Source organism: Ascaphus truei, chromosome 17, assembly GCF_040206685.1.
Source record: "Ascaphus truei isolate aAscTru1 chromosome 17, aAscTru1.hap1, whole genome shotgun sequence".
Taxonomy (NCBI): Eukaryota; Metazoa; Chordata; class Amphibia; order Anura; family Ascaphidae; genus Ascaphus; species Ascaphus truei.
In genome coordinates, this window is record NC_134499.1 from 33,237,400 (window position 1) to 33,253,070 (window position 15,671).

A 15,671-nucleotide genomic window follows, 5' to 3' on the forward strand; every position below is an offset into this window, starting at 1 on the left:
CGTTGATTTAACCAATTGCGAGCAAACTCGTCACCCAACTGAGTGACCTGTGGCTCGCCTGTCCTCTGTGACGTCACTTATTGACCAGATTACAGCCCGGAAGTGCACATCCCCTCCCCGATATTGCACAGTGACACTGTATTGGTGCAGGGCATCATAAATATGGTCACCCTTCATGATGTCTGCAGTGATTCCGGACCTGCTTGCTGCTTTGCCCCAGGTCTTGTTCATAGTTGGGCATTATGAAGTTGGAGTCCATGGGGTACTTGTTCGATTCAGTATCAGTCAAAGCTGCTCTTTGCCCGTTTCATGGTGCCCTCTGTCTCAAACACATACACACATCTACCTGGTCCATGTCACTACTCCCCCCCCCCCCCCGCCCGCCCCCAAACCAGTCGGTCCCTGTGTGACACCACAACCACCCCCACATGTGACCGATCCCTGAGTGACTCCATCCCTCCCACCTGTGTAACCCCAACCCTACCTGGCCAGTGCCCGTGACCTCTCCCCCCAACACCCCTGGCCAGTCTGTGTGAGGTCCCACCCTTCACCTGACCGGTACCTGTGTGACCTCTCCCCCTCCCCTGACCCAATGTGGCAGGTCCACGTGTGTGACCCCCAGCTCAACCCCACATAAGTCTGTGACCCAATGTAACTCACTGTTTCCCTCACCACACACACACACACACACACACACACACACACACACACACACACACACACACACACACACACACACACACACACACACACACACACACACACACACACACACACACACACACACACCTCTAACATAAATGCTGGCTCTTCATTATGAAGCTACAAACCAGACACACCACTTTGTAGCAGCAATTACAATGCACATGTTCATAAACCTCAAATTGTTACCAACATTCATTTCATTTTCAGATCAATAAAATGGCCCAAAGTAGAAATGTTTTGGTCCGCTTTATTTCTGATATACATTTTTCATTATATCATTAATTATTACTGACAACAGCAGTGAGGGGATTACACAGCATGAACCACTCTAATCAGGAGCCCAAATCATTGTATCAGTTTCTTTTACACCTTCATTCTACAGTGTACAGAGATCCAGCGTAAAACTGAATTGAACAGTATAACCTTTGTCATAAATACAATACATTAAGCTTTGAGTTTACAAAACACTCTGTAGTTAAAATATCCTAGATAACCCTCAAATAGTTTGTACCACATAGTAGGAGTATGGTGCAGTAGATACATTCACCTAAATCAATGAAAATATATTTACAAAGTTGCTAATGGTGAGGTTGTACATGCAGCGGCTGAAGCTCACAGGACCACATGATATATCCGAGAGGCGAGGGACACTATTATATACAATTGGGGCTCAGATCAGAGTACGAAACAGCTCTCTACTGCTAAAACAGATCCACAGGGGCTACGCCTTACTAATCCCTCGTATGCAGCAGCAGAGTAGAAAGATGTGGGCCCGTTGTTACTAGGCAGTGCTAAATCATGAGGCACCATGCTACCCATGTAAGTGAATGAATGGTAAGCTGTATTATGGCATAGCACTGCTTAGTAAATATGGCCTTCGGTGTTAATAGGAGCCCCCAACAGACTGGCTGGGAGCCAGAGTGAACCATGTCCTGGTCCTGCAGAGATCAGCCTGTTCTAGTCTCAAGTTCCCTGCATCTTAGGCACCAGCAAAAGGCCAAACAAAGAAAACTATAAATAGCAGCGAGTCATGAGCTAAAGCAGGGGTGGCCAACTCCAGTCCTCAAGAGCTACCAACAGGTCAGGTTTTCACGATGCTTCAGCACAGGTGGCTGTCTTTAACTAAGCCACCTGTGCTGAAGCAGGGATAGCCTGAAAACCTGACTTGTTGGTAGCTCGAGGACTGGAGTTTTTTCCGCCGCAGAACTAAAGAAAAGGCACCGGCTGAGAAATCCCTGGGCCAGATCCAGTGTCACAAAAACAAAATCAGCATCTGATGTGAAATAGAGGGGAGGGAGACCCCTTCCTCAGCTGCAGGAGGGACGATGTCACACCCAGATACCAGTGCACAAACCTAGGGGACAGGACTAGAAGACAAGAGCTAGACACAGCTCCTGTAGAGGGCACCCAGCTCCACGTGTGCACTTAACCTCAAAGGATGCTTTACTCTTTGGATGCTTTCTATCTTCTAACATTAACAGAGGGATATATCCTGCTCTGCGTAGATCACATTGCTCTGCACACAGTACAGCTGGTAGATATTGCTCTGCGTGGCACCACAGCCAGACGTAAACGGTGAAGTGTCAGGGGATGCCTCGGAAAAGCATCTCCCAGTGGGGTGAATCGGAGCCGTCACTCCGACACAAACATTTTTCTTTAGATCGGGGGTCGCAAACTCCGTTCTCAAGGGCCACCAACAGGTCAGCTTTTATGGATATCCCTGCTTCAGCACAGGTGGCAGTCTTCGACTGAGCCACTGAATGAGCTACCTGTGCTCAAGCAGGGATATCCATAAAAGCTGGCCTGTTTGGCGGCCCTTCCAGACGGAGTTTGAGACCTCTGCTTTAGATGATGCAGCCCCTGCAGACTGTAAAACCCATCAAATGTTGCAGGATAAACAGCCCGACTGCAGAAGCACATTTGTGTCGTCACACACCGGCCTTCATGGTAACATGCTCCTGCATCTCACAGACACTCTGCTTAATGCTTATGATTACCCTCGCTGCAACCTATCCCTATTCAATGTAACGAGGGGCCCATGACTGGAGCACTATCACAGAGCAATTACACAACAGCCCAGCACTGAAAAGGTTAATGCACTAGCAGGGACCCTGTATGAAGCAGCAACAAGGTGACTCCCAGCACATGGATGTAAACTCAGACAGGGGAGTAACATGGGATAAGCTTAAGAGTCCTTCCATATAATTACGTGTCCTGGTAATTACTCTACGTGGCACAATAAAAATGAGAAATAGCCTAAATTAGCTATTTCTGCTACAAGTGCTTTAAATTTAGGATTACTGGTTTTAAATATATATATAAATAAAGCAACGGGCCATGTACACTTTGCCTCGTGGATACTCTCCCTTGTGCTGCACGGTCACACCCGATGATAGAAGTCCGTAAAACACAGAGATCAGGCGACTCTCCCGGACACTGAGCTCCTGATCCGTGCCAGAGGTTTGTAATCCCCACTTCCAAGCGAGCGTGTCGGACATCAGTGGGAGACGTGTACACCAGTGGGACGCAGAATTCGGAGGGCGTGCCGACACTAAACCTAAATCTGTGCCAGGTGAGAGCCCCCCCCCCTCCCTCCTGGTGTGTGTGACGTTGCATCAGACCGTGAACATGTGCAAACCCCCAAACACTGAAGGGGTTAACACTATGTTGTAAGGGATGAGATGCTCTTCCAGTGCTGCAGCAGGTCAATCTCCGATGCTCTTCCAGTGCTGCAGCAGGTCAATCTCCGATGCTCTTCCAGTGCTGCAGCAGGTCAATCTCCGATGCTCTTCCAGTGCTGCAGCAGGTCAATCTCCGATGCTCTTCCATTGCTGCAGCAGGTAAATCTCCGATGCTCTTCCAGTGCTGCAGCAGGTAAATCTCCGATGCTCTTCCAGGGCTGCAGCAGGTCAATCTCCTGCCTGGGGCAGTAATATGTGTGCAAGTGACAAGAGGGAGCACAGGCCTCAGCAATCAGCCGGCTGCCGGGGGGGCAGATCAAGGGGAGCAGGTCTCACGTCACACGGGGAAGCAGAAATGGGAAAGGATCATTTAGGACTCCAGAGAGCAGGTTCACCAGCACAGGAAGTAGGGAGAAGAAAGCAGAGCGAGGAAGACAGGGTGGAGAGCGAGGAGGGGACACACACACATCCCAGGGTGCAGAGTGAGGAGGGGGACACATGTCCCAGGGTGGAGAGCGAGGAGAGGGGACACATCCCAGGGTGCAGAGTAAAGAGGGGGGACACGTCCCAGGGTGCAGAGGTAGGAGGGGGGACACACGTCCCAGGGTGCAGAGTGAGGAGGGGGAGACACATTGCAGGGTGCAGAGCGAGGACAGGGACACGTCCCAGGGTGCAGAGCGAGGAGGGGGGACACGCCCCAGGGTGCAGAGGGAAAGGGGGGGGGATACACATGTCCTATGGTGCGGAGCGAGCAGGGGGGATACACATCCTAGGATGCAGAGCGAGGAGGAGGGACACATCCCAGGATGCAGAGCAGCAAAGCCATGGTCACAGGGATCTTCAGCTCCGGCGTGATTTAGAATGCTGAATAAGCCACTGCAGAGTGATATCTGAGGAGGGAGAGGGAGCGTTTCTTTGAGACTTCACCAGCACTGCACGAATTTGCACACTCTGCACACTCTGCACACTCTGCACACTCTGCACACTCTGCACACTCTGCACACTCTGCACACTCTGCACACTCTGCACACTCTGCACACTCTGCACACTCTGCACACTCTGCACACTCTGCACACTCTGCACACTCTGCACACTCTGCACACTCTGCACACTCTGCACACTCTGCACACTCTGCACACTCTGCACACTCTGCACACTCTGCACACTCTGCACACTCTGCACACTCTGCACACTCTGCACACTCTGCACTCACCGCTTACCTATGTTATCCTTCTCTTTGCAGGAAATGGAATAGCAACAGATTTCTCTGTCCTGTATCGAAGAGAGGTTCCTGTGCAGGACAGAGAACAGGTCAGACTGGCTGGTACCCTGCAGCCCACTCCCACCCTGTACCCAGCGAGAAAAGCAGCCCCACCAATACAGCAGCTGCAGGAATGTGAGAGCACTCGGCTGTGCAACAGCTCTTCCTAGGAACAACAGTTCTCTCCAGCTTAGAACCTTAAAGCCTAAAATGAACAAGCAGCACGGAGTGTTTATCACTGAACACCAAGGCTACTGTCCCTGAAATTTACAGAGAAAATGCACCTTCAGCTGTTACTGGGCATCACCGCTGCAAAACAGGGCTGAAAATGCTGCTGGAAAGGTTATGAAGACTATGTATCTTGCCCTCTACATTTAAAAACATAAGAAAAGGGACTTTAGGCGCACAAAGCATAACAACCGCCTGACAGCTCCCTTCACACCCTTCACACCCTCACACCCACCACCCGGAACTGGCAATAAATACATTTTCTCGATCAGCTGTTTCTCGTCCAGAGTGCTGGGGAGATCTCTCTTATTCCCGAGAACCAAGACCTGAAACAAGAGAAAGGGTTAAGTTCCCTGTGCTGCTGGTCTCCCCCACCAACTTTGCAGGGTACGCGACCCTGCTCCCCATCCCTGCAACTGCAGCGCACTCTGCTTAATATGTATAGGGGGCACAGGATGACCCTGGCAGACCTGGCATGGATTACTACCAAGTATGTTTCCTGGAAGCAGGTGGCGTGGTAGGGAATGTGGCCCCACGTACCGGGATACCCTGTAACTGCGGCTTATCCAGCAGGTTGTGCAGCTCGTTACGAGAAGCTTCTATCTTCTCTCGGTCCGCGGCATCCACCATGTAACTGCGAGGGGAACAGAGGCGAGCCACACTCAGACTGGTATTCTGCCGACGCATAGCTGCATTTTTGTATGGAGAAGCTCAGAGTACATACAATTCTCCCCCACACTTATTGTTACTATAGGATGGGGTGACCATGTTTTCTCAGTAAAAAACCGGGACAATTATCGCACGTGCGCAAACGGTCTGCTATAACTCCTGCATGCGCAAGCGGTCTGCTACGACTCCTGCATGCGCAAACGGCCTGCTACGACTCCTGCATGCGCAAACGGTCTGCTACGACTCCTGCATGCGCAAACGGTCTGATACGACTCCTGCATGCGCAAACGGCCTGCGTCAACTGCGCATACTACCCCCACCAATTGCGCATGCGTAGCTGACAAGAGCCAATCGCGCATGCGCAGGATCAGCTCTTGCAGGCCGCACATGCGCAGGACCGGCTCTTGCCAGCAGCGCATACGTGATCAAAGCAAAAAAAATGGGGCGTTTTGACATTTTTTTTTAAAAGCCGTCGAGGACACCGGGACACAGTGCCAAAAACCTGGACAATACCGGAAAAACCGGGGCATCTGGTCACCCTACTATAGGATGCATGCAGGGCCGGCTAGGAGATTTGCGGGGCTCTGTGCAGTGGCGTTTGGCGGGGCCTCTTACCTCTCCGGAGAGGTATCTCCTCCTACGACGCAGCGTCACGGCAACGCAGCCCTGTGATGTCAAGTTGTCATGGCAACGAGACACCGTGTGGCATCAGTTGACGTTGCGTCGCGATGACAACAGGACGCGGCAGGAGGAGATGCTGCTCCGGAGAAGGTACCAGGCACTTACAGAGGCAGTTGAATTGTTGTGGGGAAGAGCGCCTCGGTAACCGCGGGGCTCGGTGCAGTGTCACCGCCATCAAGCCGGCCCCGATTCATGCACAGCTTGCAGATTATATGGCACGTGATAAAAATATTATAGGCTCTGCTTAAATGATGAATCCGCCCTAATTAATATTCATGAAGAGATCTGCGGTACACCACCCAATCGGGACAAAGGCAGTATAATTAGAAGGCCGCTGGAAATGTGGGCGGCTCTAGTGAACGGGGCAGACACCTCTCGGCCAGACTGACCAGGAGACACGGACAGGACCAGGGTTTGACTACTGCAGATGGAAACACCGATCTATTCCGGGAGGAGTCGTGGTTTAATCTCCATCCTCATCGTATCAATCTCCCGTAAAGAATCTAAGGCCGCATCCACGGTTATCGCGACCGCGAGCAAATGACGTGCTTCTATGAGGCTGTCCTGAGAGCGCGCGACCAGAAACTCCGGCGCTCGTGATGCGCGAGCAAACAATTGTTTTCTCGCGCAATGGCCGGATCACGCGAACGGTTCGCCCAATGAGGGCAAGCCAGCTCCCGTGACGTCACGCCCAACGACACGCCCCCTCGTCACGTTCAATTAGAGGGCACGAATCGCTCAAGCTAAAGGCAAGCGTGAAGCCACTCGCACGGCCGCACGCACCCTCTATAGACGTGGCCTAAGGCCGGGGTGGCCAACTCCAGTCCCCAAGGGCCACCAACAGGTATGTCAGGTTCTCAGGATATCCCTGCTTCAGCACAGGTCGCTGTCAACGGCGGAGTCACTGATTGAGCCACCTGTGCTGAAGCAGGGATATCCTGAGAACCTGACCTGTTGGTGACCCTTGAGGACTGGAGTTGGCCACTCCTGATCTAGGCGGCTTTCTTATCAAAGCCTCCTGGCTGAAAAACTGGAGCAAAACCTGTGCGACAATAAAACCGCACAAGGTTTGTCCAAGGAAATAGTTCCCTTCGTCCAATAAATGAATTAACTGATATTTTGTAACTGTTATTTTCTCCAATGTTGCAGCTGGGCAGATTGTAATAAATACCAACACGCCAAGAAAAGAAAGAAAAAGTCCCGTAGTGCAAAGAATAAAACCGCAGACGGGCCCTGCTCACACCCCCGACTTCTCTCCGCCGCGCCTCCCTCCAGCCTCCGCCGCGCCTCCCTCCAGCCTCCGCCGCGCCTCCCTCCAGCCTCCGCCGCGCCTCCCTCCAGCCTCCGCCGCGCCTCCCTCCAGCCTCCGCCGCGCCTCCCTCCAGCCTCCGCCGCGCCTCCCTCCAGCCTCCGCCGCGCCACCCTCCAGCCTCCCTCCGCCGCGCCTCCCTCCAGCCTCCCTCCGCCGCGCCTCCCTCCAGCCTCCGCCGCCCTCCAGCCTCCGCCGCGCCTCCCTCCAGCCTCCGCCGCGCCTCCCTCCAGCCTCCGCCGCCCTCCAGCCTCCGCCGCGCCTCCCTCCAGCCTCCGCCGCGCCTCCCTCCAGCCTCCGCCGCCCTCCAGCCTCCGCCGCGCCTCCCTCCAGCCTCCGCCGCGCCGCCCTCCAGCCTCCGCCGCGCCGCCCTCCAGCCTCCGCCGCGCCTCACTCCAGCCTCCGCCGCGCCGCCCTCCAGCCTCCGCCGCGCCTCCCTCCAGCCTCCGCCGCGCCGCCCTCCAGCCTCCGCCGCGCCGCCCTCCAGCCTCCGCCGCGCCGCCCTCCAGCCTCCGCCGCGCCTCCCTCCAGCCTCCGCAGACACAGACTTACACGATCGCGTTGACGCCGCGGCAGTATCGCTCCCACATGCTCCGGAAGCGCGGCTGGCCTCCGATGTCCCAGACCTGCGGGGACAAGAGAGGAAGACGACTCCGATCACGCGACATCGTTATTGCCATCAATCATCTTTTAATTGTACGGCGCCAACATATACCGCAACGCAGTACAATGTGGGAGGGAGGACAACAACATTGTATGACAAACGAGCACACGTATGTTAAAGCAGGAATCTACGCGCTGGTTTTTTTATTTTATTTTACACAGGATTGAAGCAGGGGGTCATCGGAGCTGAACCCCATTAATTTCAGCTCAGGGAACCCCCTGCTTCCAGAGATACTTACCTCCGTGGGGGGGGAGGTGCCAGTAGCCCGCGATCACGTAATGGCAACGTTTCAAAGCTCCCGCACCCTGCGGCCCAATAGGACGCTCTGACGTCATCAGGTTCGGCTTCCAAATGGGCCACGTGACATGGAAGTTGACACTTTGCAGAGATACAGACCCCTGGGAGGGGCGCCTCGGGAAGCAAGGGGTTCTGTGCAGAGCGTGGGGTTCTACGTAGAGCTAAATTAAATGGGGTTCAGTTCCCTGCTACAAAAACACTAAATAAATGTAAACAAAAACAAAGGGCTCCTTTAAGACAAACTGAGACAATAGGAAGGAAGCCTCTGTCCCAAGGAGCTTACACTCTAGAAAGAGGGGAGTGTATGTAGGACTATGTATGGAAGGGGAGAGTCTGATTGTGCGTGGTTGACAGTTCCAGAGTTGGGGTGCATCACGTCTTTGAGACGCAAGTGTGAGGAAGCTATAAAGGGAGGTGGACAGACGTAGATCAAGAGCAGAACGTAGACTGGGTATGGGAGAGTACTTGGAAATTAGATCAGAGATGTAGAGTCTTGAATTTGACTCTGTAGGGTGTGAGTAGACCATGTAGTGACTTGCATAGTGGTGCGGCAGGGGAAGAGCGGTAAGTAAGGGAAGTGAGCCTGGCAGCAGCATTTAGAATGGACTGGAGAGGAGACAGATGGCAGAGGGGAGACCAACTAGACGAAAGTTGCAGTAATCCAGTTGGGATATAATGAGTGACATGTTTGTGGATATTTTAGCAACATTGTAGTTTCCACCTCCTACAATCTTGTTAAAAATATCCACCAAACAATCCAGAATTTCTCGCTGGATGTAGGAGAGGGAGAAGTAAGGAATGACACCTGGGTGTCTAGCTTTGAGTATATGGGGGTTATGAGAAATCCAGTACAGGTCTAGATTTAGGTGGTGGAAAAATGTTAAGCTTAAGATCCGAATTGGACATCCACGAGGAGATAGCAGAAAGGCAGTTGGTGAACCGCATTGTACTGTACAATCTCAGGAGCAGAGATCTCTGCAGAACCGCAAAGTGATTTGCTGGGACTGCACCTTTATTGTCACGTTGCCTTTGGTCACTTTGCGCATGTTGAAGCCGACAGTTGGGATCATGTCCTCGTTGAACTGACCTGACTGGAGAGAGAACACAAACCATGAGACACTGGAGGAGCTTACGTCCACACCTAAGGACCCAGCGAGCACGTCACACGCCCATATCACACACTGCACTGCGCGGCTGTGCTGGCCTGGCACTTGTACACAATATCCCCATCGCACAGATATACCTTCACCATTACCCCGACTCCCATTAGGTCTCTGAACTACTGCAGCCCCATATGGAGACAGAACTTCTACTTCCTATGGTGGAGTCGCAAGAAATCAGGTGTATAAAATGAGAAAAGTCCACCGCACTCCTTCAATTTCTCAAGGCGATATTACTCTGATGTCTTTACTTCACATATACCCTTGGAGATATGAGGCATATCACCCCATATAAACACCCCCTCACATAGGCTCCGGGACTAAAGCTGTATAGTGAAACATGTTTTGCTGTCACTTCTACCCGAGGATCACAATGGGTTACAGAAGCTGCTTGTCCTGCATGATCTGTCCCAAGGAACAATCCCACACAGTATCACGACTTCTGCATAACCCTATCACGTCGTATTGTGAACCTCAGCTGCTGTATTACATGTATTCGGCTGGTGGCTGTGCATGTGCAGCTGTTATTGGTACATACATGTGCACGCAGTGCTTCACTGAACTTGTTAAGAAGTAGAAGGGAATGAGCGGTGCGGGCAGACACACCTCGCAAGAAACGTCCCCAATAACTGGTCATCTCATCGCACCCTGAAGAACCCAGGCTGGGGAGCAGTGATAACCGAAGCGTTGTCGCTTTCTTCCACGCGTGGAGGTGACGAGATAGAGGCTCACGCTCCGAAGGGCGAAGCCAACACACCCAGGAGTCTGCTCCGTGATTGGCTGGGGCAATTGGGGCTCCGAATAACACACGCAGAACCCGTTCTTCAGGCGTCTGAAACTTGTATAATTCTATTATTGTGATGTTACCAGGCCTGAAACGTGGGGGTAAAGGGACACTGCAGCAGCTGGGTTATCACTGGTCCCCAGCGAATGATGAGATGCCAAATGCTCAGTCCTATGACTGAGCTTGTATACCACGGTATACAGACTGCAGAATGTGCATTGCTAACTTCACGTATACACAAGGTATACAGAGGCCTGCTTCCACTCAATGCAACTGTGACAGGTGTGTGACACAGACAGACAGACAGACAGACAGACAGACACCTGTAGAGAGATTCTATATACGCTAGCTACACCCCACAATGAGAATAACCTTACCTACTGTATAATGTACATTCTCAGACACTGCCCTCACCCCCGGTGGGTTCCCCCCCTACCCCCGGTGCGCTCCCCCCCTCACCCCCGGTGCGCTCCCCCCCTACCCCCGGTGTGCCCCCCCGGATCTCACCGCTATGACATTGACGAAGGTGGTTTTCCCGGAGTGCTGCAGCCCGACCAGTGTCAGCTCCATCTCCTCCTTCCAGAACATCGCGCGGAACCAGTCCAGGAACCGGGACAGGAGCGACAGCATCCCGCAGGGGGGCACCGGGACACGCCTGGGGGACACCGGGGGCTGCTGGGAGAGACGGGGCCGCCGGGATAACGCTCAGCCCTTGGCGCACCCTCTGCGAACCGGAACCGGAACTCACAGAGCCGGCACCGGGGGCGCCCCTACCGGCCGCAGGCTGTGGGACACGGGAAGGGACGTACCGGGGATAGTGGGGGACAGAAAGGGGATAGGGGGGGACACTGGAATGGTCACACCGGGGATAGGGGGGACACGGGAAGGGACGCACCGGGGATAGGGGGGACACGGGAAGGGACGCACCGGGGATAGGGGGGACACGGGAAGGGACGCACCGGGGATAGGGGGGACACGGGAAGGGACGCACTGGGGATAGGGGGGAGACGAGAAGGGACGCACCGGGGATAGGGGGGACACGGGAAGGGACACACCAGGGATAGGGGGAACATGGGTAGGGACGCACCAGGGATAGGGGGGACACGGGAAGGGACGCACCAGGGATAGAGGGGATGCAGAAAGCGCGAACTGCAGTGTAACAAATGCATGATATAAATCATATAACATATACATTGTAACAACACTCAGTGCTGTATATACCGCTCTATACCCAGTACTGTATATACCGCTCTATACCCAGTGCTGTATATACCGCTGTATACCCAGTACTGTATATACCGCTCTATACCCAGTACTGTATATACCGCTCTATACCCAGTGCTGTATATACCGCTGTATACCCAGTGCTGTATATACCGCTCTGTACCCAGTGCTGTATATACCGCTCTGTACCCAGTGCTGTATATACCGCTCTATACCCAGTGCTGTATATACCGCTGTATACCCAGTGCTGTATATACCGCTCTGTACCCAGTGATGTATATACCGCTCTGTACCCAGTGCTGTATATACCGCTCTATACCCAGTGCTGTATATACCGTTCTATATCCAGTGATGTATATACAGACCTATACCCAGTGCTGTACATACCGCTCTATACCCAGTGCTGTATATACCATTCTATATCCAGTGATGTATATACAGTCCTATACCCAGTGCTGTATATACAGTCCTATACCCAGTGCTATATATACCGCTCTATACTCAGAGCTGTATATACTGCTCTATACCCAGTGCTGTATATACCGTTCTATATCCAGTGCTGTATATACCGCTCTATACTCAGTGCTGTATATACCGCTCTATACCCAGTGCTGTATATACCGCTCTATACCCAGTGCTGTATATACCGCTCTGTACCCAGTGCTGTATATACCGTTCTATACCCAGTGCTGTATATACCGCTCTGTACCCAGTGCTGTATATACCGTTCTATACCCAGTGCTGTATATACCATTCTATATCCAGTGATGTATATACAGTCCTATACCCAGTGCTGTACATACCGCTCTATACCCAGTGCTGTACATACCGCTCTATACCCAGTGCTGTATATACCGCTCGGTACCCAGTGCTGTATATACCGCTCTATACCCAGTGCTGTATATACCGCTCGGTACCCAGTGCTGTATATACCGCTCGGTACCCAGTGCTGTATATACCGCTCTATACCCAGTGCTGTATATACCTCTCTATACCCAGTGCTGTACATACCGCTCTATACCACTCTATATCCAGTGCTGTACATACCGCTCTATACTCAGTGCTGTACATACCGCTCTATACCCAGTGCTGTACATACCGCTCTATACCCAGTGCTGTACATACCGCTCTATACCCAGTGCTGTACATACCGCTCTATACCCAGTGCTGTACATACCGCTCTATACCCAGTGCTGTACATACCGCTCTATACCCAGTGCTGTACATACCGCTCTATACCCAGTGCTGTATATACCGCTGTATACCCAGTGCTGTATATACCGCTCTGTACCCAGTGCTGTATATACCGCTCTGTACCCAGTGCTGTATATACCGCTCTATACCCAGTGCTGTATATACCGCTGTATACCCAGTGCTGTATATACCGCTCTGTACCCAGTGATGTATATACCGCTCTGTACCCAGTGCTGTATATACCGCTCTGTACCCAGTGCTGTATATACTGCTCTATACCCAGTGATGTATATACCGTCCTATCTCCAGTGCTGTGTATACAGTCCTATACCCAGTGCTGTACATACCGCTCTATACCCAGTGCTGTACATACCGCTCTATACCCAGTGCTATACATACCGCTCTATACCCAGTGCTGTACATACCGCTCTATACCCAGTGCTGTACATACCGCTCTATACCCAGTGCTGTACATACCGCTCTATACCCAGTGCTGTATATACCGCTGTATACCCAGTGCTGTATATACCGCTCTGTACCCAGTGCTGTATATACCGCTCTGTACCCAGTCCTGTATATACCGCTCTATACCCAGTGCTGTATATACCGCTGTATACCCAGTGCTGTATATACCGCTCTGTACCCAGTGATGTATATACCGCTCTGTACCCAGTGCTGTATATACCGCTCTATACCCAGTGCTGTATATACCGTTCTATATCCAGTGATGTATATACAGTCCTATACCCAGTGCTGTACATACCGCTCTATACCCAGTGCTGTATATACCATTCTATATCCAGTGATGTATATACAGTCCTATACCCAGTGCTGTATATACAGTCCTATACCCAGTGCTATATATACCGCTCTATACTCAGAGCTGTATATACTGCTCTATACCCAGTGCTGTATATACCGTTCTATATCCAGTGCTGTATATACCGCTCTATACCCAGTGCTGTATATACCGCTCTATACCCAGTGCTGTATATACCGCTCTGTACCCAGTGCTGTATATACCGTTCTATACCCAGTGCTGTATATACCGCTCTGTACCCAGTGCTGTATATACCGTTCTATACCCAGTGCTGTATATACCATTCTATATCCAGTGATGTATATACAGTCCTATACCCAGTGCTGTACATACCGCTCTATACCCAGTGCTGTACATACCGCTCTATACCCAGTGCTGTATATACCGCTCGGTACCCAGTGCTGTACATACCGCTCTATACCCAGTGCTGTACATACCGCTCTATACCCAGTGCTGTATATACCGCTGTATACCCAGTGCTGTATATACCGCTCTGTACCCAGTGCTGTATATACCGCTCTGTACCCAGTGCTGTATATACCGCTCTATACCCAGTGCTGTATATACCGCTGTATACCCAGTGCTGTATATACCGCTCTGTACCCAGTGATGTATATACCGCTCTGTACCCAGTGCTGTATATACCGCTCTATACCCAGTGCTGTATATACCGTTCTATATCCAGTGATGTATATACAGTCCTATACCCAGTGCTGTACATACCGCTCTATACCCAGTGCTGTATATACCATTCTATATCCAGTGATGTATATACAGTCCTATACCCAGTGCTGTACATACCGCTCTATACCCAGTGCTGTACATACCGCTCTATACCCAGTGCTGTATATACCGCTCGGTACCCAGTGCTGTATATACCGCTCTATACCCAGTGCTGTATATACCGCTCGGTACCCAGTGCTGTATATACCGCTCGGTACCCAGTGCTGTATATACCGCTCTATACCCAGTGCTGTATATACCTCTCTATACCCAGTGCTGTATATACCGTTCTATACCACTCTATATCCAGTGCTGTACATACCGCTCTATACTCAGTGCTGTACATACCGCTCTATACCCAGTGCTGTACATACTGCTCTATACTCAGTGCTGTATATACCGCTCTATACTCAGTGATGTATATACCGTCCTATATCCAGTGCTGTATATACAGTCCTATACCCAGTGCTGTACATACCGCTCTATACCCAGTGCTGTACATACCGCTCTATACCCAGTGCTATACATACCGCTCTATACCCAGTGCTGTACATACCGCTCTATACCCAGTGCTGTACATACCGCTCTATACCCAGTGCTGTACATACCGCTCTATACTCAGTGCTGTATATATCGCTCTATACTCAGTCTGTGTATACCGCTCTATACCCTGGCTGTATATACTTTCCTACACTCGGTGCTGTATATATCATTGTGTACATACTGTTCTATTCCCATGTTGTATATATTGGGCTCCGAATATCATTCTATACTCCCGGCTGAAAACTATTATTAGTTAATGAAGCAGCACATGAACCTTGAGCCTAATAAAGACTGACAATTACAGTGATTGGCTTTGTAATAATAATAATTATATTTGTGTATATGGCGGACAGTGTACATAGCACTGTACATAGTGCTTTGCGGCACAAGTCCCCACCTTAGGCTGCAGACTTATTGCATGCGGCATGAACAAATTCATATAAGTGCACCAGTCCAGCCACGCTGCGGACGATGCGACGTGCGCCATCACAGGGTTTGGAGGAGGATTTTTATTTTTTATTTGTCACGTGAGTCGTTTGAGCCAATGAGGGCGAGCCCGTCTGGTGACGTCACGGCCACACCTTTCCGTCGCATGCGAGAACGGAGTCCACAAATCCCTCGGGCGACAGGCGTGCGCCTACTTGCGAGTGCACTATGGCCGCAGCCAGGGTGGCGCTGACCGGGTGGGCGCGCTCACGCTGGCCCCTCTGAAACACATTGAGGCAATG

At 51.7% G+C, this 15,671-nt stretch overlaps 1 protein-coding gene across 1 annotated transcript; it reads right to left on the reverse strand.

The window, feature by feature from the left end:
* Nucleotides 1-938: 938 nt before the first annotated feature.
* On the reverse strand, nucleotides 939-11,195 carry ARL8B (ARF like GTPase 8B). The gene is made up of 7 exons (XM_075574700.1): nucleotides 10,947-11,195; nucleotides 9,506-9,586; nucleotides 8,087-8,160; nucleotides 5,416-5,509; nucleotides 5,134-5,201; nucleotides 4,607-4,677; nucleotides 939-4,276 (listed from the first exon to the last, which is right to left on the reverse strand). Exons 1-7 carry the CDS (start codon nucleotides 11,067-11,069, stop codon nucleotides 4,227-4,229), a joined length of 561 nt encoding a protein of 186 aa, XP_075430815.1. The 5' UTR covers nucleotides 11,070-11,195; the 3' UTR covers nucleotides 939-4,226.
* Nucleotides 11,196-15,671: the final 4,476 nt, after the last annotated feature.

Coding starts and splice junctions, on each gene's coding strand:
- ARL8B (XM_075574700.1), bottom strand. CDS start 11,069: ATGCTGTCGCTCCTGTCCCGGTTCCTGGACTGGTTCCGCGCGATGTTC. Junction 9,587..10,946: donor CCTTCGTCAATGTCATAGCG/GTGAGATCCGGG, acceptor TTCTCTCTCCAG/TCAGGTCAGTTCAACGAGGA. Junction 4,678..5,133: donor AAACAGCTGATCGAGAAAAT/GTATTTATTGCC, acceptor TGTCCTGCACAG/GAACCTCTCTTCGATACAGG.